Source organism: Chiloscyllium plagiosum, chromosome 7, assembly GCF_004010195.1.
Source record: "Chiloscyllium plagiosum isolate BGI_BamShark_2017 chromosome 7, ASM401019v2, whole genome shotgun sequence".
In the NCBI taxonomy this organism is placed as follows: Eukaryota; Metazoa; Chordata; class Chondrichthyes; order Orectolobiformes; family Hemiscylliidae; genus Chiloscyllium; species Chiloscyllium plagiosum.
The window spans coordinates 103106106-103129639 of NC_057716.1; the positions used below are offsets into that span (position 1 = coordinate 103106106).

At 41.4% G+C, this 23534-nt stretch overlaps 1 protein-coding gene across 1 annotated transcript in view; it reads right to left on the minus strand.

Annotated features, from left to right (window-relative positions):
* cfap65 (cilia and flagella associated protein 65) overlaps positions 1 to 23534 on the minus strand; it is a 150875-nt gene that overhangs the window by 28513 nt on the left and 98828 nt on the right. Inside the window, exons 24-31 of the mRNA XM_043694519.1 lie at positions 19350 to 19508; positions 15568 to 15720; positions 13605 to 13721; positions 10349 to 10486; positions 9825 to 9890; positions 7356 to 7549; positions 5058 to 5207; positions 1519 to 2208 (exon numbers count right to left, since the gene is read on the minus strand). Coding sequence (XP_043550454.1) covers positions 1519 to 2208; positions 5058 to 5207; positions 7356 to 7549; positions 9825 to 9890; positions 10349 to 10486; positions 13605 to 13721; positions 15568 to 15720; positions 19350 to 19508 — 1667 coding nt within the window. The remainder of the gene's footprint in view (positions 1 to 1518; positions 2209 to 5057; positions 5208 to 7355; positions 7550 to 9824; positions 9891 to 10348; positions 10487 to 13604; positions 13722 to 15567; positions 15721 to 19349; positions 19509 to 23534) is intronic.

A 23534-nucleotide genomic window follows, 5' to 3' on the forward strand; every position in this document is an offset into this window, starting at 1 on the left:
TTACAGTATGGAAACAGGCCCTTCGGCCCAACAAGTCCACACCGACCCTCCGAAGCGCAACCCACCCATACCCCTACATTTACCCCTTACCTAACACTACGGACAATTTAGCATGGCCAATTCACCTGACCTGCACATCTTTGGACTGTGGGAGGAAACCGGAGCACCCGGAGGAAACCCACGCAGACACGGGGAGAACGTGCAAACTCCACACAGTCAGTCGCCTGAGGCGGGAATTGAACCCGGGTCTCTGGCGCTGTGAGGCAACAGTGCTAACCACTGTGCCACCGTGCCGCCCACCGAAGATGTTTAAGCCCAGATGAGAGTTCAAAGAACATTTACTAGAATGACAAGAGGAATGAGGGATTTTAGAGACTAGGAAAGATCAGAGAAATTGGGCTTATTCTCCTTGGAGCAGAGAAGATTAAGAGGTGGCTTTATTGAGGTGTTCAAAATTATGAACAATTTTGACAGGGTAAAGAAGAATATTCTATTTCCACTAATTGGTATGTTAATAACTCAAGGTCACAATTTTGAGATTGTCAGCAAGAGAGCTAGGAGTGAAAGGAGGAGAAACGTCTTTACTCAGAAGTTGTTAGGATTTGGAATGCGTTACCTGGGAAAGTGGTGGAGGTGGTTTTCATAGGAGGTTTCAAGAGACAGCAGGATACGTATTTGAAAGTGATGAAGCTGGAGGGTTACAGAAATAGGGCTGGAGAACGTGACAAGCTGGGTAGCTCTTTCAAGTTGGTACAGACACAATGGGTCAAATGGCCTCTTTCTGAACTGTAAAATTCTATGATTCTAACTATATGAGGAGATCTTAGGGAGCATGGCCTGCAGCTTGGTCAAAGTGGTTAAGTTTAAAGAGAATCTTTAAGGAGAAGAGAGAGACTGAGAAGTGGAAAGATTTAGGAAGGAAATTTCAGCACAGAGCGTGGCCAGGACAAGGCAGAGCTGCTCATCAAAATCAGGTACTTATAGGTAGCCAGAATTGGAAAAGATTTTGGAAAGATGAAAGAAGAAAGTAAAAAGTTATAAAGCACCTTTCAAAATCCCAAACAGCATCATAGCCAATGAAGTTATATTATTGTTGTTATAATGGAGGAAGTGTGGCAGCCATTACAGACTCAGCATGCCCAACAAACAGTGATGTGATAACAACCAGATAACGTTTGTTTTAAGAATGATAATTGAGCTAAATATTGAACAGGACTCTATGAATGGCCTGTCTTCAAAACAATGTCACAAAACCTTTTAGAGGGCAGACTTGCTAGTACAAGTTTTTGCTCAGGTCTCTGGAGTAGGATCTGAACACATAGTGCTTCTAAATGAAAAGCAGCAGTGCTATGTCCTGACCACAGCACGCAAGACTATCAAACAAAGAGAGAAAGTGCTGAAGAAATTCAGCAGATCTGACAGTATCAGCAAAGTCATTTGGTTGAAGAAGGTTGCAGAAATAGGATAAGGCTTAACCTATTAAGTAAAACATTGCTTTTCCTCTCCAGTGTTACTCACCTTTTCAGACGTCGCCTCCGTGCAAGCTGCTCTTCCATGCGAATGGCACTCAATGACGCTTGCATTTCCTCGGTCAGCCAGTCTTCCTCTGTTTCATTACCAGCCTGCTCCAAACTCTGATTTGCATCAGCAGCTGCTGACATCATCGAGTTCACATCATCTTCAGCTTCTGTTGGTTGCGTGTCATCGAGTTCCTGGCCCTGAACGCCATCGAGACTCCGTGGTATATTCGAGGCCAACTCATCGTCAGTTTCTGTCTGTTGGGTGTTTTCCAGTTCCTGGCTCAGAGCATCATCTGAGCTGTCAGCTAGAGTCGAGCTCTCCTCTCCTTCACCTTCCATTCGCTGGCTGTTGTCCACATCCTGATCCTGAACAGAGTCTCTGTGCTTTGTCACAGTCAGTGTCAATTCCATATCAGCATCTGCTGCCTGAGAACTGTCTGGCTCCTGTTCAAAACCAGCATCAGCAGCCACTGGTACAGATGAGATCTGCTCATTTTTGATTTCTATGGGTTGAATATTGTTGGATTCATGAACATGAGAAGCATCTGCATCCTTAGCTTTTGCAAGTTCGACATTCTTCATGGCCAACTCTTCACCTTCCTCACTCCAGAACTGTCTGTAATAGGGGATGGGTTCGGCAGTTCCTTCAATTAGTACACGCTGAAAGTGAATGTCTTCCAGCAGACACCTTGGATAAAACCAAACAAAAACATCAACAGGTTTTAATTAGCCCTTAAAAGTTGCATAATATAATAAACATACAGGATAAACTGATGGTTTCTCTGGTTGATGTTTGGAGTGTCAATAGTTAATGACTTATGAACAACTTATATTTATACAGTACCTTTAACATAATAAAATGTCTCAAAGTCCTTCACAGAAGGATTATAAGTCAAACTTTGACACCACGATACACAAGGAACTATTAGATGAGACAACCTGACAAGGACTCTCCTCAAGAAGGATAAAAAGGGAGAGAGATTTAGGGACAGAATTGCAGAGCTTAATGCTCAGGCAGCTGAAGGAGTGGGCATGAATGGTGGAGTGGCCAAATTCAGAGAGGCCCAAGAGGCCAGAATTAGATAAGCAAGGATGTTTTGGAGGGTGTTGGGACTGAGGAAATATACAGAGACAAAGAGCAGTGAAACTAGGAATGGAATTGAAAAGAAGTGAACATTTTGAAATTAAGACATTACTTGACCAGGAGCAAATAAAAATTACTTGACCAGGTCAGCAAGCACCAGAGTTAAGTAAAATGGGATTTGCTACAAGATAAGATACAGGCAGCAAATCTTTGGATGACCTGAAGGTGATGGAAGGTAGAATTTGGAGATTAACAAAGTGCTACTATTATCAACATGAGAACTATTCAGCCACTATAAATTATGAATCAGCAGAAGTTACTGGACAATCTACACCAATCCATTGCAGTGACATCTCGTCTAATGCTCCTGATATTTACTGGGATGAACTTTGTGAGCACTTGAGAAGTACTGGTCAGGAAACCTGGATATTTGTTGGTCTTAACTTGTGTTTTTTTCTTCCCAAGCAATTTTCCAGATGGGAATCCAGCCCAAATGACAGATTTGAATCCCTGTTGGGCCAGCACTGCTCCAGAAGGGACCACACATCAACCTACAGCTCAGTTAGCAAGAGTATGAACAATTGTTTTCTTTTTGTTGTTACATGTACCGAGATACCATGAAAGCTGTTGTTTTGTGTGCTATACAGGCAGATTGTACCATACAAAGTGCATTCAGGATAGCAAAACAGAATGCAGAATACAGTGTTACAGACAAAAGAAGGTGCAGAGAGGTGAGGATCTGAAATCTGAATACAGGCTGAAGTAACCAGTTGTTGTCAGGAACAACCATTTAATACATGCTCTTACTAACATAGACAGCAATAAAATGGCTTCTTAATGCAAATAACATAACAAAATGGCTTCTACGCTGCAAATTGACAATTCTGCTTAAAGCTGCATAAAATGGCTTTTAAGTTGAAGAAGGGCTCATGCCCAAAATGTCGATTCTCCTGCTCCTTGGATGCTGCCTGACCTGCTGCGCTTTTCCAGCAATACATTTTCAGCTCTGATCTCCAGATCTGCAGTCCTCACTTTCTCCTCCTAAAATGGCTTTTAACCCTGCTAAAGCTGCATAATTGACTTAACCACAGTCTGTCTCTCCAGAGATTATCAGACAACGCTTCCTTTACAGCATGGAAATAACTAGACTAGATAAGACATTACTGGCCATCCTAACTGATCTTCAAGTGCAGGTGCAGAGACTAGGTTCATGAGATAGGAGTACTTGGATGTTGGAAAACAAAGTTGGTTCCCAGGAAATATCATTGGGCTAAGTTGATGTCAATAAAACCATTTCATTAAAATTGATTGGTAAATGTTTGAATGTGCTCTATGATTATGGCCTGTACCTCTCTTTCAGAAAATTATTAAAATGCCTTTGTTTTAAGCCAGGTGCGCAGTTTCTCTGAGGAAAACAGAATTAACCTCTGTGTTACTGGAAAACCTGTGCCCAGCCGAGACTGAATAAAGTGTGAAATGTTACAGAACCAGACTGAATTGCTAGTGTTTATTGACCGATCGTGGAACTGAGAGACCCCTCCTGTGGATCAGAGGGAGGGAGAGATCAGAATTAACGTTCAAGATATCTGTTCAAAAGACTGATAACAGTGGGGAAGCTGCTCATACATGTATTCAAATTTTTACATCTTCTGCCCGATGTAAGAGGGTGGAAGAGAGCAGGGTGGGAGGGGTCTTTGATTATGTTGGTTGCTTTCCCAAGGCAGTGGGAATTATAGATTGAGTCAATGGATAGAAGGTTAGTTTGCGTTATGGATTGGGCTGAGATCACGACTCTCTGTGGTGTTAGGAAGAGCAGTTGCCAAACCATCTTATGATGCATTTATATAGGATGCTTTCTGTGGTACATTTATAAGAATTGGTAAGAGTCGTTGTAGACATGCCGAATTTCTAGTGTGAGAAGCAGTGCTCCTTGGTTCTGGTGGGATTAAATAAGGGAAGTTTAGCTTTGGGGGTCAGAAGGAGCAGGCCTTAATTCTCCAAGACCACAAGCAGTGATGTAAAAACACCTATTATTCCCTGATAACCTTTAACTATCAGTTTCCGTAAGCCTGAAAATCAAGACCGAGCAAAGATAAACCTGATGTAGAAGGCTAAATACAAGACCAACTCCAATCCCACCTCCTTTCAAAAAATAATTCTCCAGGTTTGCAGGGAAGGGATACGGCAGAGTTTGAACATGGAGATTAACTCCATTCCATACGTTTTCTGGGGATGGCACATTTTTTAGTCCTGCCATTTTTCTGATGAAGACTTTGCTGACAAAATAGCAATTGTGCATTTGAGAGTTTTTATGGAGACTATTGCTCTAGTAATTAGACAACACCAATCGATGAAAATCCTTGGAAGACAGGATAGAGGGGAAAGGGGCTCAATCGTATAGTTCAATGGAAACTCAGCCTCAAAGTCTACGTTATTAAAGCAGTCATAATTACCTCAGAACTGTTGACAGGATGTCAGTCACCAGCTTTAAGTCTTCTTTTGAGGCAGACAAGAGGCAATCAGCTGAATTATTATCCGATTTTCCACATGTTTTCCTGTTGTTTTCAGATTGTGATGTTGAGAGTGGTTCTGATATAAGGTTTCTACCAAATGAGAAAGCAATGCAATGTCACTGTTATTATTGCAAAAGAACCATCCAATTTGTCTTCTTTAGCATCTATTCAGTAATTTGGTGATCCTGGATATGATGAGATGGTTTCCTCTTGTGGAGAAGCCTAGGGCACAATCTCAGAGTAAGGGGTAGTCCATTTAAGATATTAGGAGGATCATTTTCTCAAGAGGGTGGCTAATCTGTGGAATTCTTTACCACACAGGACAGTCGACGCTGGGTCATTGTATTCAAAACTGAGATATACAGATGTCTAATAATCCAAGGAATCAAGGGTTATGGGAATATTAATGGAGGTGAGAATGATCACTGTTTCATTGAATAGTAGATTGGAATGGATGGGCCTCTTGCTGCATGTGTCTTATAATCTTATGGCAGGAAAACTCAATCCCTGTGAGCACAGATCTAATAACTGGATCTGTAAGGTTACCTCAGAGTAAAATGGGATCTTGATCAGATAGAGCAATGGACAGAGGAGTGGCAGACAGAGTTTAATTTAGATAAATGTGAGATGCTGCATTTTGGAAAGGCAAGTCAGGGGAGGACTTATACACTTAATTAGATTTTAGATTTTTTAGATTACATTACAGTGTGGAAACAGGCCCTTCGGCCCAACAAGTCCACACCGACCCGCCGAAGCGAAACCCACCCATACCCCTACATTTACCCCTTACCTAACACTACGGGCAATTTAGCATGGCCAATTCACCTGACCCTGCACATCTTTTGGACTGTGGGAGGAAACCGGAGCACCCGGAGGAAACCCACGCAGACACGGGGAGAACGTGCAAACTCCACACAGTCAGTCGCCTGAGGCGGGAATTGAACCCGGGTCTCAGGCGCTGTGAGGCAGCAGTGCTAACCACTGTGCCATCGTGCCGCCCAATGGGATGATAAGATCCTGGAAAGTGTTGCTGAACAAAGAGACCCTTGGAGTGTACGTTCATTATTCCTTGAAAGTGGAGTCACAGGTTGATAGGATAATGAAAAAGATATTTGGTATGCTTGCCTTTATTGATCAGTGGATTGAGTCTAGGAGTTGGGAGGTCATGTTGCGGCTGTACAGGACATTGGTTTGGCCATTATTGGAGTAATTGCATGCAATTTTCGTCTCACTGCTGTAGGAAGGATGTTGTGAGCTTGAAAGGGTTCAGGAAGGATTTACAAAGAATTTACAAGATTTATAACCTTTTGCCAGGGTTGGAGGGTTTGAGCTGTAGGAAGATGATGAATAGACTGGGGCTATTTTCCCTGGAGTTTCAGAGGCTGAGGGGGTGACTTGTTGCCACAAGGATTCTATGATTCTGTGATAAAATCATGAGGGGCATGGATAGGATAAATAGACAAAGTCTTTTGTCTGAGGTGAAGGAGTCCAAAACTAAAAGGCATAGGTTTAAGGTGAGAGGGGATAGATTTAAAAAGCATCTAAGGGGCAACTGTTTTATGCAGGGGATGGTGTGTGCATGGAATGAGATGCCAGAGAAAGTAGTGAAGGCTGGTACAATTACAACATTTTAAAGGCATCTGGATGGGTATATGAGTAGGAAGGGTTTGGAAGAATATGGGCCAAATGCTGGCAAATGGGACTAGATTATTTAAGATATCAGGTCAGTATGGACAAATTGGACCAAAGGGCCTGTTTCCGTGCTGTACGTCTCTGTGTTATAGCTAGCACTTCTAATTCAAGGAGTTCTTATCAGATGACCATCTACCCCTATCGCCCCCACCCAATTTCCCAAACAACACATTCATTCTATATCATTTTCCTCAAGACCAAATGGAAGATAGTGCACCGAGGGTATGTAGTCAGGTGATCAATAATTGAGGTGGGAGGTCACGTGACAAAGTCTTCAGGAATACAGCCAACCAAAGTTGTTGACCTGACATACGCATCCTGTGGCTACCTTCAGATACAGGCACTTTTAAAACATGATGGTTGTGTTCTTGTGCAGAAAAATTATGCTTTAGTGTTGGTGAAAGTGTTGGTGACACAATTGCATTACAGCCAATACATGTTTTAAAAGTTCTTGCTTTAGAAACAGTGTCCCCAGTTCATCAATCGTATTACAGTGAATTTGTGTTAACAAGACATCGTTATAGCAGAACGATCAATAATCCATACCTCAAGATGTAGTGCTTAGAAACCTCTGTTGGAAAGTTCTTGTGATACTCCTCCATGGAATGGGATCTGGCAGTAACTCCTAGGTGTAGCAAGAATGGTTTAACTGGCGTTGGTTTGGCCCACATTCCTGGGATTGGCTTTTCACTGTGTTGACCTTCCCATGTTTCCTTCGGCTCCTTGATTGGAGGGAGTGTCTGTGCAAGAATAAACATACTTTGCGCTAATCTGCCATTTGTATTTTAATCCATTTTTAATGGTTTGGCAAGCTTGGTGCTTATCGAGCTTACAAGGTGGTTTTCCCACTATTTTCTTATTTTGGTCAATATCAAGTACTCCCATTAATTTGTGCATGGATTAGACACTCAATAAACTCTAGGTAAGAATCCTGATGAAGGCCTTTTGCCCGAAACGTCGATACTTCCTGCTCCTCGGATGCTGCCTGACCTGCTGTGCTTTTCCAGCACCACTCTAATCTAGACTCAATAAACTCTGCCTGATCAATGCACCTAAAGGTGATCAGGCAACATCTGTCGAGAGAACTAAGTTTCGAATCAACAGTTTGAAAAGACATAAGAGGCAACTTTTATTACACAGAGGGTGGTTCGTGTGTGGAAAGAAGTGGTGAATGCAGGTACAGTCACAATGTTTAAAAGACATTTTGATAGGTACATGAATAGGAAAGCTTTGGAGGGATATGGGCCAGGAGCAGGCAGGTTGGACTAGTTTAGTTTGGGATTATGTTCGACATGGACTGGTTGGACCAAAGGGCAAAAGAGAACACCTTATAAGTGTTGGTTCCATGCTGTTTGACTCTATAAATTCTTTCCCCACTCTATAAGGTCTTACCAATGATGCTGATTTTTGTTTGCATCTTTTGCTTTTATTGCTCGTGCTGACATTGATAACAGAGTGAAGTCAAGCAGAGTGTGAAGCTAGCATCATACCATCCTAGGGATTTCCCAAAGACAGCATTAGTGATTTTAATCTCTTTTCACACTAATTCCCTGTCTCAAAACCTACCTACATCTACACATTCAAATAGTGAAAATGAATTTGATTTCAGGTTTCGAAATCCAACTAAAAAACCTCCAGTAAAAAGACTTTCAGATGCAACATTAGTGCGACAATACTCTGCCTTTAAATCATGTGTTCTGTCCTGTTTCTTTGCAGAGGAGGGTTGTCAGTCATAACAAAATGTTCCGTTCAGACAGGCAGTAGGTAAACTGCATTGAGATCTCCCTGGGTGTTTTTTTAAAAAGTTTAAGACAAAAGAATCAGAAGTGGGCGGGAGCAGGCTTACACAGACCCAGGAGGACTTTAGTTTTGCTTTCAGTTAGTTACAAGTTTTTGCTGGCTGCTGGAACTGAAAGCTTGAGTTCTCTGCTGTGAGGATGAAGTCTTAGACAGAGAGGCTTCCTCTTAATAATACTCAAAAGGGACAGATTGTTTCTTTCGGTTTTCTTTCTACCGCACTGGAGAGAGACAACATATGAAACTAATAATTGTGTTGCTGAATTGCCTTTGCCAAGGGTGTTTATGGGATGCTGCCGATATTGGAACAGTTGGCGATTAACAATTAAATAATATGTTCAGTACTGCAATAGAATAAAGTTATGCCAATTCGTCTTTTTGTTGATATGATTCAATTGGCCCACCATTAGGCTTTAATCAGAACACACTTCCTGCTTACAACACCGCTAGAGTCATAGAATCACAGAGATGTACAACAAGGAAACAGACCCTTCGATCCAACCCGCCCTTGCCGATCAGATATCCCAACCCAATCTAGTCCCACAAGCTGGCAGGTGGGACTAGATTGGGTTGGGATATCTGGTTGGCATGGACGAGCTGGACTGAAGGGTCCATTTCCTTGCTGTACATCTCTATGACTCTATGATTCTAACTGTGTTGTAAGCAGGAAGTGTGGTCTGCTTAAAGCCTAATGGTGGGCCAATTGAATCATATCTGAAACACAGCAACTTACAATTGTCTTTTTAAAAATATATAACATTTAGAGACCAGGCTACCTCCATAATATATATTGAGGGGTCTGGACTGGCCCATGACAGTCGGATTCCTTCAAATCCACCCACTTGGCAAAAGTGAGGACTGCAGATGCTGGAGATCAGGGTCTAGATTAGAGTGTGCTGGAAAAGCACAGCAGGTCAGGTAGTATCCAAAGAGTGGAAAAATCAACGTTTCGGGCAAAAGCCCTTCATCAGGACTGAAATTGGCGAAAGTAAGAACTGCAGATGCTGGAGATCAGAGTCTAATCTAGTCAGTAAGAAGGCAAAGTGTGAAAGAATAAACAAATTTTCAGGTAATTTAAAATCAGTAAACACAAAAAAGCTACAATCATATTGCAAGGAACTGCAGCATATCAGCTCTTTCGTTCCATCGTTCATTTTCACATACCTCTTTATTTTTATTTCTTTTACGTCAGGATGTATCTCAGAGCTCATTTATTACCTTGTACTTCATAATGCTTGGTCCCCTACGTGACTTCCTATGACTTCTTTGTGTGTCTTTGCAACACTTGCAGAGAGAAAAGGAGAGAAATGCAGTTGGGTATTCAATCAGGAATATCAGGATGCAGGCACATTATAATAATTTACACTTACACAGTGAATTTCACAACCTCAGTTTATCCCAATGTGCTTTATAGGCAAAAGAAAACACCTTATGAAGTGTTGGTAACATAGGAAATATTAGAACTACAAAGAGAAATGCAATAAAAATCAAATTACCAGAGGAACCTGGATTATCCAGCATTCGATTATCCGAATTTCAGATTACTTTAACAAGACCGCAAGGGCCTGATGCTTGGCTAAACCGTGTTATCCAGCATTCAATTATCGGAACAAAATACTCCCCACCAGTGTCGTTCGGATAATTGAGGTTCCTCTGTATCTATCTTTTGAGCCCAATCCCACCACCTTAGTCCAAACATGCAATCCTCACCCTGCAACAGGGTTTATTTTGGCTGCAGCTACCTCTCTTTGGAATACTGGCTGTTGGTTGTCCTGCAGACCTCTTTCTGTGATAGTGAATTCAACTTCTTGCCGTTCCTTCTCTTTCTCCCAGTCTTGAAGTTCCTTCTGATACCGTGTCACCTGTTGCTTGGAGTAAACCTATCCAGGGGAGATGGTGGGGTAGAGTTGGAAACAATCAAGTCAGTTACAATCAGAAAGAATTACAGAATAACAAGATTTTGCAGAATACAGGAGGTCCCTCAAATTTGTGTCATTATTCACATTAGATTGTAGATGTTATGCATCTCAACTCTGTTTACTCACCCTAGCTCTGTAACTATTAATAGTTATAGAGTCATAGACATGTATTGCACAGAAGCAGACCCTTCAGTCCAATTCACCCATGCCGACCAGCTATCTTAAATTAATCTAGTCCCATTCGCCAGCATTTGGCCCACACCCCTCAAACTCTTCCTATTCATATATGCATCCAGATGAGTTTTAAATATTGTAATTGTACCAGCCTCCACCACTTCCTCTGGCAGCTCATTCCACACATGCACCACCCTCTGCATGAAAACGTTGCCCCTTAGGTCCCTTTTATGTCTTTCCCCTCTCACCTTAAACCTATGCCCTCTAGTTCTGGACTCCTCCACCTTGTCTATTCACTCTATCCATGCTCCTCATGGTCTTATAAACCTCTATGAGGTCACCCCTCAACCTTCAAGTTATTTTGTCAAATCTCTTCATGATTTTGAACATCTCTCTTTACTCTTCCTTTAACCTTAATTGCTTGAAAGGAAATACACTACCTTTCCTAATCCCTCCAACTCCCCAGTGGTCTTTAATCCTGGAACCATTCTGGTAAATCCAAAAATCCACACTCCAAGGACTTGGCATCCTTCCTAGAGTGCAGCACCCAAAAATGGACATTCTACTCCAGCTAATACTTACTGAATGATTAAAAGGTTTAGCACAGGACCTGTTTTGTACACTGTCTCTATTCATATAGCCAAGTTTGTTTCTTTTGAAAACACACGTGTCAACTTGTCCTGCTATTTCCAAAGGTGAGCTTCCAGGTCTCTGCTTCAGCAGCTCCTCTGAAGTGCTACCTTTTTATCTATTTGTCACCTGACATGCTACATTCCATATGAAATATCTATTTCCTGCACACATTTACATATTTGGTTGGCAATAAGGCTTAAGCTTTGATTTGATTTATTATTGTCACATGTACCTAGGTACAGTGAAAAGTTGTGGTTTGCTTGCAGTACAGGCAAATCATAACATACAAAGATCATCAGGCAATCGGACAGAGTGGGGAATATAAACTTATGGCTGTAAAGAAAGGCACAAAAAGCAAGATCAACATTTGATTTGAAATTTGAGAGGTCCACTCATCAGTCTAGTAACAAGGGGAAAGAAGCTGTTCTTGAACCCGTTGGTACATGTGATTAAGCTTTTGCACCAAGAGATTGGAAGGGATTATAACGTCAGTGTGGGTGGAGGGGCACGTCTTTGATGATGTTGCCTTTTCACAGCAATGAGAAGTCTCGATGGAGTCAATGAATGAGGTTTGGCTTGCATGATGGACTGGGCTGTGTTTACAACTCTGTAGTTTCTTACAGGCCTGGGCAGAGCAGTTGTCATACCAAATCATGATGCATCCAGTTAGAATGCTTTCTATAGTGCATCTGAAAAAGTTAGTGAGGGTCTTTATGGACATGCCGAATTTCCTTAGCCTCCTGAGGAAGAGGAGGCATTATTATGCCTTCTCAGCCATTGTATTTGTATGGTAAAAACAATGACTGCAGATGCTGGAAACCAGATTCTGGATTAGTGGTGCTGGAAGAACACAGCAGTTCAGGCAGCAGCCGAGGAACAGTAAAATTTACTGTACTGCTCCTCGGATGCTGCCTGAACTGTTGTGCTCTTCCAGCACCACTAATCCAGACATTGTATTTGCATGGATGGTCCAGGACAGAGTGTTGGTGATCATCATTCCTAGGAACTTGATGCTCTTGATCATCTATACAGCACTACAAGTATTGGGTTGAGACTGTAGCAACTCATTTTACATTAGAATTTTGAACCGAGGGTCAAGTATGAAATGGAATGAGACCCTGGGAAGTCACGTTACTGGCTAGGCACTGAATGTGGATGACTTAATAATACTTAATAGGAAATACAGATTTTCATTTACATAGTACCTTATATGATTTCAAAGCATTCCAAAGCACCTCACGGCCAACTAAATAATTCTTTTTTAAGCTTTGCCACTGTTGCAATTTAAATTGTATGGTTGATAATATGAGGAGAAAGTGAGGTCTGCAGATGCTGGAGATCAGAGCTGGAAATGTGTTGCTGGAAAAGCGCAGCAGGTCAGGCAGCATCCAGGGAACAGGAGAATCGACATTTCGGGCATAAGCCCTTCTTCAGGAATGGTAATATGAGCACACCAAGGTCCTGCAAGTGTTAAATATGCTGATTTTCAATAATCGGATTTTTAGTGACGTTGATTGAGGAGTAATTATTGACAAGGGGTCACATGCCCTTCCTCAAAATTGTGGTGTGGGAATGCTCACATTCACCAAAGATGGCAGAAGAAGCCTTTGGTTAATATCTTACCAAAAATTCAGCACTTCCAGCAGTGCAGCACTCTCCCAGCACGATTATACTGAAATGTTAGTCAAGACGTGGCACTCACCATCACACAAGCCAACGTTCCACCCACTGACTTCATCTATACTCCTCACTGCCTCAGGAAGGCAGCCAACATAAACAAAGACCCCTCCCATCCCAGTTACAATCTCTTCTATTGGGCAGAAGATACAAAAGTTTAAACACACATACCAACAGATTCAAGAACAGCTTCGTCATCGCTGTTATTAGCCTTCTGAATGGACTTCTCAAATTTTTAATTTAATGTTGATCTTGCTCTCTGTGCACCTTCTCTGCAGCCATATCATTGTATTCCTCACTCTGCTCTATTACACTGATGCACTTTGTACAGTATGATCTGCCTGTACTGCACACAAAGCAAAACTTTTCACTGTACTTAGGTACATGTGACAATAATATATGATATCAAGTCTTTGCATGCGGTTTGAACCCATAACCTCTAACTCTGAAGTCAAAATCCTACTAAGATGGAAATGGGAAATTTCAGATTAAGTAAAAGGGCTTAGGCCACAGATGTAGCTGACTCCAGTTGTTTCTGAAGAGGTAGTTTCCTATCAGTTCAAAACCTTTTTATACAAAAATTGAAAGAAGTTACCTCACAGATTAGATCCAGGTCATAGAAGCAAGGGTCTTTATGCGTTCTTAGTGTGACAATGCAATGTGTGCTGTCTCCAGGATGAAGCACACCACAGATAGGAGTAACATTCAATACCTGTAAAACAAGAGGAGGACTTGGGTCACAGCATAATGGATTCGAAATTCAAAAAACAAACAATAACAAGAGACTGAAGCATGGACCAAAATGGGAAAAGACAGCCTCAAATCATACTGCACTAGTGTAAGAACAAATGGTCACATTCCGACTGTAAAGAGACACTGATTTTATCATTTCAGGTTATGAGCAGAAAGTGTAATCATCAAGCAGGAGATAAGAGAACAATCAATGGCAAATGGAGAAAAAAAAAGCATTGCTGAGAAGACGTGGATTTGAAAAAACAGGTCATGTGTGACAAATTCTCATCCAAATATTTAACTCCTGCCATGGCCTCACCCTTCCCCATCTTTACAACCCCTCCAGGTCTGCAACTCCACAATAATTGGGGTCACTAGATTCAAAGAAGAAAGATTTTTAAAAATTCAACACAGGAAGAGGCCCTTTGGCTGACACATGACACTTTTGTAAACTTGACTTGAGGCTGTTTTTGTTAGAGAGAAGAAGGTTGAGAGGTGACTTAATTGAGACATAAGATGATGAGAGGATTAGACAGGGTGGACAGTGAGAGCCTTTTTCCTCTGATGGCTTTCACGAGGGGCATAGCTTTAAATTGAGGGGTGATAGATATAGGATGGATGTCAGAGGTAGTTTCTTTACTCAAAGACTAGTAGGGGCATGGAATGCACTGCCTGCAACAGTTATAGACTCGCCAACTTTATGGGCATTTAAATGGTCATTGGATAGGAATATGGATGAGAATGGAATAGGGTAGGTTAGATGGGCTTCAGATTGGTTTCACAGGGCGGCGAAACATCGAGGGCCGATGGGCCTATTCTGTGCTGTAACATTCTATGTTCTATGTTCTAAAACCTTTTTGCCTCTACATGGTCTATATCCCTCTAATCCCCACCTATTCAGATATCTGTCAACATGAATCTTAAATGTTTCCACCTCCTCTGACAGTGCATTCCATGTACCTATCACCCTCTGTGTTAAAAACACTTGTCTCTCACATCTCCTCTAAATTTTCCACCTTTTACCTTAAACCTTTGTCCTCAAGTAATTGACACTTCTATCCTTGGAAAAAGACTCCAACTATCCATTCTATTCATGCCTCTCATAACCTCAATCAGGTCGCCCCCTCTACCTCTGACATTCAAGCCAAAAACAAATTGAGTTTTACTAATCTCTCCTCATAGCTAATATCCTTCAAACCAGGCAACATCCTGGTAAAGCTTTTCTGCAACCTGTCTGAAGCCTTCACATCCTTCAAGTAGTGTAGTGACCAGAATTGTACGTAATATTCCAAATGCAGCCTAACTAAAATTCTACACAACTACAACATGACTCACCAATTTTTATACTTTACATTCTGACCAATAAAGGCAAGCATGCCATATGCCTTCTTGACCACCGTAATCACTTATGTTGTCACTTTCAGGGAACTGTGGATCTGTACGCCTAAATCCCTCTGTACATCCGGCACCTCTTGCATTAGCCCAAAACTGTAGCTAGGCAGGATGTTGGAGGGGTGGGGAGAAAGGATAAAGGCCAATTTCACAGCATGATGTCCTGAACTCAATCACCATTCAAAATATTCAATGACTTTGGCAGTCACCTTTATGAAACATGGAGTCCCCTTGATTACACAAATAAAGGGCCAAGTTCCTGTTTAAGGACTGATTTTTAACATAACTGGTTGAAAATCTTTTGCTGCAATCAAACAATAGGAAATCAGTACCCACTATATTTTGTTTCAATATGCATTTTATTGTGGCCAGGAAAATAAATCTGGCTACTGTATTATTATGTAATAACCTGAAGCTCTTGGGTTATTTGATACCTCTCTCACCTCAGTGATGTGCACCGACATCACATACCAGCTGTATGAAATAACTTCTGTCTCAGAAATGTTGTACAAGAAGATCATACGGCTTGATTTTGTGAAGACAGGAACATTTCCAAAAGATATCCGCTCTTCCGACAAAAACATCAGCTATCAAAAAGGAAATTGCAGGTCTTTAGAATATTTCTTGCTAACATTAGTGCAAGAACTCTCCAATATACTCATTATGCATTTTTACCAAACTTTGAATATCAGCAAGCTTACAATGATTGTTTACAAACGGGTAAATAGTTTGTGAAGAGGTGTCACTGATATGAAGTTGAAAACAAGATAGCTAAGTTACATGGATCAGGGGTCCCAGGAACAGCAATGTGATAATGACCAGACATTGATTTATTTTAACAGTGATAACGATAGTCAGGTAAGTGTTAGCCCAAAAAGATTCCCCTACATTTATTCAAATAGAGCTACGAAGACAGGGTGGGCCTTGGATTAAAGTTACATCTGAAATCCAGTGTGTCTGACAGCGCAGTGACCCTTACAATTACACTAATAATGTCAGGCTAGATTGTCCTTCCCCCCCCACTCCCACTTCATCCCTGCAACTCTCACTGTGGCCAACCTTCTCGAGTTGAAATTTAAAGAAAAAGTTACTTTTTAAAGGAGGAGCAGCGGCTGGAGAGTTGTCCCTGTTGCCTTGTCTGATATTTCTCTCTCAACATCACAAAGAAAGGGTGCAGAGGAGATTTACTAGGATGTTGCCTGGTATGGAAGGAAGGTCTTATGAGAAAAGGCTGAGGGACTTGAGGCTGTTTTCATTGGAAAGAAGAAGGTTGAGAGGTGACTTAATAGAGACATATAAGATGATCAGAGAGTTAGATAGGGTGGACAGGGAGAACCTTTTTCCAAGTATGGTGACGGCGAGCACGAGGGGGCATACCTTTAAATTGAGGGGTGATAGTAATAGAACAGATGTCAGAGGTAGTTTCTTTACTCAGAGAGTAGTAAGGATATGGAATGCTTTGCCTGCAACGGTAGTAGATTCACCAACTTTAAGTACATTTAAGTCATCATTGGACAAGCATATGGACGTACATGGAATAGTGTAGGTTAGATGGGCTTCAGATTGGTATGACAGGTTGGCGCAACATTCAAGGGCCGAAGGGCCTGTACTGCGCTGTAATGTTCTATGTTCTATTGTCTGGCCATTATCACTTTGTTGATGGAAGAACTTTACTATACACAAATTGGTTGCTCTGTTTCCTGTAACGCTGTGAAAGTCCCGGTGTTGGACTGGGACAGACAAGGTCAGAAGTCACATGACAAAGGAGCAACACTCCAAAAGCTTGTGATTCCAAATAAACCTGTTGGTCTATAAACTGGTGTCATGTGATTTTTGATCCAGTTTTCTGTACTACAACAGTGATTATGAATCGAGAGAGCTTAATTATAAGTTATTGAAACTCCTGAGGGATGCTACGGAAGTCCTTCAAACTGTAAAACAATTCCCATTCTTTTCTTTTCTTTTAACTTTACTTATTGCATTCTCTGTCACCATGTCCTCTCTCTCCTCCCTAACAGCTAGACACACCATTGTTCGACCATTCTCACATTCTGATCATTTACTCTGAACTATCAACATCCTTCCCCCCCTACCAATCTACACTCCATCCCCACTTCCAACAATAGCATAAATACTGCCACTTCCGCACTTCACTTCAGATCAGATGAAGAGTAATCTAGACTCAAAATGTGAGCTTGCTCTCTCTACATGGATGCTGCCTGACCTGCTGTGATCTCTAGCATTTATTGCTTTCACGACAGATTCCAGTATCTGCAGTAATTTGCTCCTACAGAAGTCCTCTCGTATTCAAGTTGAAATGATCAAAATTTTCACAACTGAAATTGGATTCTGAGGCAAATTTTGTTTCTTATAACAGTGGATTGCTACCTCCAGGTTGAAGCTAGACTGCAAAACAGTTAGTACATGTATGAGATTGCATAATAGCCTGAAGTCAAAGCATAGGTAAGTCAAAGCATGTCAGTCATTAATGTTTGTGGGCAGTCAGAGATAAAGGAGCTGAGGTTCAATCTAGTGAAAGCAAATATGGGTCTGCCCACTGGAAAAGAGTGATCAACACTTCAAGATAGTGGACTTTTAGGCAGTGAAATAATTTAACAAGCTTTGCTGGGAATTTTCTTGCTACATTAACACTACAGCAGAAACAGACATTCAACCCATCTGATATTTTGAGCCCATTATGTTCTACAAGACCTCCTTTTAATTTGGGTGACTGGAGGCTCTTTCTGAATGAATGATCCAGGTGTCCGCCATCTATATAAATCTCCAACATGCTTATGGCACCATTTGAAACATGAATAACAAGAGAGGCTCCCAGCTCTTTCTTCTAACAAAGGCAAGAGAACTACTAACTCTAGCCAATGCTGATGAAGATCAGATGACAGATTTATTCTTAGAACGTGACAACTCATGATGTGCTCTGCTTCTTAGATTCATTCTCTTTATCTCTCAGCCTCAGAATATTTTTCGCTAGAAAGTGTCAGGAGGTTCAAGCTGGTAACAACATGGTGAAGCTTTTATTAGAAATGGAACTTTTGTCAGCAGCGAGAATGCAAATGCCTTCAGCAGAGAGGTTAAAGGATTGAGAAAATAACAAAGCAATAAAGAGAGAAATGGGATGAAATACTTAAATCAATTAGCAAGTTTTGAGAAGATTTGGAGCTCAGATTGAGGTTCTGGATGTAGGTTTGCTCGCTGAGCTGGAAGATTCATTTTCAGACATTTCATCACTATACTAGGTAACATCTTCACTGAGCCTCCGGACGAAGCACTGCTGATGATTCCTGCTTTCTATTTATATGTTTGGGTTTCTTTGGGTGAAGTCATTTCCTGTGGTGATGTCATTTCCTGTTCTTTTTCTCAGGGGGTGATAAATCGGGTCCAAGTCAATGTGTTTGCTGATAGAGTTCCGGGTTGAAATGCCATGTTTCTAGGAATTCTCATACGTGTCTCTGTTTGGCTTGTCCAGCCCAAAGAAACCCAAACATATAAATAGAAAGCAGGAATCATCAGCAATGCTTCGTCCGGAGGCTCACTGAAGATGTTACCTAGTACGGTGATGAAACATCTGAAAAAAAACCTTCCAGCTCAGCGAGCAAACTTAAACCCAGTTAAATGAATTACAGAAAGTGAAATAAAGACAGGAAGAGACAAATTGAACAACAGTGATAGAAAAGAAACTGAAATTAAAGTAACAAAATAAATTTAAAATCTTGCAGAACAACGTGCTCTGCAACAGCAAATCTCTGCAGTTTTAATTGATCCTTTTCTGTGTGAAAAAGGTGACATGCATCACAGGAATATAAATGTTGCCATCAAAATAATTCTTGCCTTATAGTATCTTCTGGGATGAGATTAACAGATGGTAAATATGTAAAAGCAACAATTGATGAGACTCATAGGCAAGTTGAGCTTCAGTTGCTATATTTTAACTTTAACTAGAGTGTCACAAATCACCCAGATATCTATGACAATTCACAATTCATGACGTCTCATCCTTCATGCAAATTGCTGAGCTATTTCCACATTAGTAAACAGCGAGCTCCACCGACCACGCTGCTACTTCCTAACAGGTTCTGCACAGTTTCTTTAATCTAACAAGTACCATGAACTGATCTGTGCATCATCAAGTGTTTAAGTAGCCTTTGAAATAAAGAGTTAAATTACACAGTCTGAAAAAAATCAATCAAAATCTCACCTGACCAAGGACTGGTGCTTGTTGAATAGGTGGAGCTCCAAAGTATGAAGAAGGGTCATTGAAAGAGGCAGTGCTGCCTAGTACCCGCGCATCATACCCAATACCTGTGAATGTCACCAAGGCAGAGTCTCCACCAAGGATGTGGATGGGCACATTTACCTAGAGAGAAGACGGCAACCAGAAATACAATCAATTGGGAAGACTTGCAAACTCAAGAAACGCTTTCAATTCAAGGAGGAAAGCTGATGATCAGGAGTATCACAATGAACTATAACAGTCAAAAAGTAATTATGATTCTATCTAAATACTGTTATTATTCAGAACACATTCTGAGAGCCCACCAACAGGGAGATTGAATTTGATATTTAGATAGTTGCCCATCAGCAAAACTTGATCCTGATGAAGGATCACCTCGAAAAACATTAAACAGTATTACCAGATCTTTTATTATATCATATTTAAAACATTTTCACTTGTCTTTTTGTCATTAGATAATGGATGGCCAGCATTATTATAACTGGATTCATATTATGAAATGTTTGCTTCTGGTTTTAGTGAGCAAAATTAGGGTGCATGGTATTGGGGGCAAAGTACTGACTTGAACTGAAAATTGGTTGGCTGACAGGAAACAAAGAGTAGTGATAAACGGCTGCCTTTCGGAATGGCAGGCGGTGACCAGTGGGGTACCGCAGGGATCAGTGCTGGGACCGCAGCTTTTTACAATATATATTAATGATATAGAAGATGGTATTAATAGTAACATTAGCAAATTTGCTAATGATACAAAGCTGGGTGGCAGAGTGAAATGTAAGGAGGATGTTAGGAGATTATAGGGTGACCTGGACAGGCTAGGTGAGTAGACAGATGCATGGTAGATGCCATTTAATGTGGATAAATGTATGGTTATCCACTTTGGTGGCAAGAACAGGAAGGCAGATTACTACCTAAATGGAGTCAAGTTAGGTAAAGGGACAGTACAAAGAGATCTGGGTGCTCTTGTACACCAGTCAATGAAGGCAAGCATGCAGGTACAGCAGGTAGTAAAGAAAGCTAATAGCATGCTGGCCTTCATAACAAGAGGGATTGAGTATAGAAGCAAAGAGGTTCTTCTGCAGCTGTACAGGGCCCTGGTGAGACCGCACCTGGAATATTGTGTGCAGTTCTGGTCTCCAAATTTGAGGAAAGACATTCTGGCTATTGAGGGAGTGCAGCGTAGGTTCACGAGGTCAATTCCTGGAATGGCAGGACTATCTTACGTTGAAAGATTGGAGCGACTGGGTTGTATACCCTTGAGTTTAGAAGACTGAGAGGGGATCTGATTGAGACGTATAAGATTATTAAAGGATTGGACACTCTGGAGGCAGGAAACATGTTTCCGCTGATGGGTGAGTCCCGACCCAGAGGACACAGCTTAAAAATAAGGGGTAGGCCATTTAGGACAGAGATGAGGAGAAAGGCAGTGGAGGCCCAATCTCTGGATTCACTTAAGAAAGAGTTAGATAGAGCTCTCAAGGATAGTGGAATCAAGGGTTATGGAGATAAGGCAGGAACAGGATACTGATTGAGGATGATCAGTCTTGATCATAATGAATGGTGGTGCAGGCTCGAAGGGCAGAATGGCCTACTCCTGCACCTATTGTCTACATGTTAAGGCATGCACCAGAACTCTTAAAATTACATGGTGGCTTAGTTGGGTGGCACGGTGGCTCAGTGGTTAGCACTGCTGCCTCACAGCACCAGGGACCTGGATTCAATTCTCCCCTTGGGTCACTGTCTGTGTGAAGTTTGCACATTCTCATCACGTCTGCGTGAGTTTCCTCTGGTTTCCTCCCATAGTACAAAGTTATGCAGGTTAAGTTGATTGGCTATGCTAAATTGTCCAGAGTATCCAGGCATGTGCAGGCCAGGTGGATTAGCCATGGGAAATGCAAGGTTACAGGGTTGGGTGGGATGCTCTTTGGAGTGTCAGTGTGGACTCAGATTAGTTAGATTAGATTCCCTACAGTGTGGAAACAGGCCCTTCAGCCCAACTAGTCCACACTGACCCTCCGAAGAGTAATCCACCATTTCCCTCTCACTAACGCACCTAACACTATGGACAATTTAGCATGGCCAATCCACCAGACTTGCAAATCTTTGGACTGTGGGAGGAAACTGGAGCACCTGGAGGAAACCCATGCAGACACAGGGAGAATGTGCAAACTCCACACAGACAGTCACCCGAGGCTGGAATCGAACCTGGGACCCTGGTGCTGTGAGGCAGCAGTGCTAACCACTGAGCCATCATGACACCCTTTAGATTCCCTAAAGTATGGAAACAGGCCCTTTGGCCCAACAAGTCCAAACCGACCCTAGCGACCCACGCAGACCCATTCCAAAACCCTACTTTTACCCCTGACTAATGCATCTAACACTATGGGCAATTTAGCTTGGCCAATTCACCTGACCTGCACATCTTTGGATAGCAGGAGGAAACCCATGCAAACTCCACCCAGACAGTTGCCCCAAGGTGGGAGTTGTACCCAGGTCCCTAGCACTATGAGGCAGCGGTGCTAACCATTGAGTCACCATGCCAGCCTAAATGGCCTGCTTCCACACTGTAGGGATTCTGTTGATTAGAATTTACAACAAGAAAGAGGCCAATTAGCCCAGTTAGCTTCTGCTATTGTTTATGGTCCATGGAGGTTTCCTTTCTACCTCATCTCACTCTAATAGTTTCTTATGTTATCTCTCATGTGCCCCTCTAATTTTCCCTTAGCCATAAGAGGCAATTTTTTTTTGCACAGAGAGTGGTTCATGTGTGGAATGAACTTCCAGAGGAAGTGGTGGGTGCAGATACAGTAACAACATTTAAAAGATATTTCAATAAGTACATGAATAAGAATTGTCTGTAGGGATATGGGTCAAGCGCAGGTAGGTGGCACTAGCTTAGTTTAGGATTATGATCAGTAGGATAGTATCTCATGTGTAAAACAGTCAGTTGACAACACGTTCTACACAAGAATAGTTTTACTCTCGCAAGTTTTCACTCTTGCCACTGAATCAGGAGATTGTGATTTCAGGTTGATACTACTCAGCAACAGTCAAGGAATGCTGCAGTGTAAAAGATGTAATGTTTCAGATGAGATGTACAGTGTTTTAAGCAATACTTTTAGGTAAATTCATCATTACATCTTTACTCTTCCTATATATTTATGAAGCCAACATTATTCTGGTCATTTAACAGCCCTTCATTGGCTCCTGCGCCACTCTAATCTAGTCTCTGACCTCCAGCATCTGCAGTCCTCACTTTTGCCCATTTAACAGCCTATTCAATATTTTTAAATATTTGATCCTCTGTCATGCTTTGTGATGTCTTTCCATTATTTCCATTAAATCCATGATTTTCAAATTTGCGACATCATAATCATTATTGCATTTCCCACAAAACGCACAAGGGAATTGGAAATGTTGAAAAATAATAAACTGGAGTTTATACAGCAACTGAGATGTTTATGTTCATTTTGCAACATGGTGTCAAGATTTTCAAGAAACATTCGAAAGGTATTTTCTACCTTTAGAATGATTTCAATTTTAACAGTTCATCTCATCATTCCTTCAAACATTCACGTCTTTTCTTTTGCATAAACAATTAAAGTTTCATTTTAATGGTAAAAAAAATCCATTAATACACGCTCTTCTTGTTTTAGTTGACAAAAACAAATGTCATCTTTCTTCTTTAAATGAGCTATAATCTCATCAAGTAGTTAGATTAGATTAGATTACTTACAGTGTGGAAACAGGCCCTTCAGCCCAACAAGTCCACACCGACCCGCCAAAGCGCTACCCAACCCATTGCCCTACATTCAACCCTTCACCTAACAGTACGGGCAATTTAGCCAGGCCAATTCACCTAACCTCAATTTTCCTGTATCTCCAACTATTGATGGAAGAGGTGATCACAAGCAGAATTGCTGGAGTCACGAAAATTGTGAGTTTAAATCTTGTTTCTATTTTCTAATCAACCTGTTCAGAGATGTTTTCACACACCTCAGGAGCTGGTGGGATTTGAACCCGGGCCTCCTGGTCCAGAGACGGGATTCTACTTTTTTTATTTCTCATTTTAAAAATATACCTTATTCATATATTTACACATGGTTACAAATACAGTTTGGTTCTATAAATAGCATATCAAGGCAACAAACA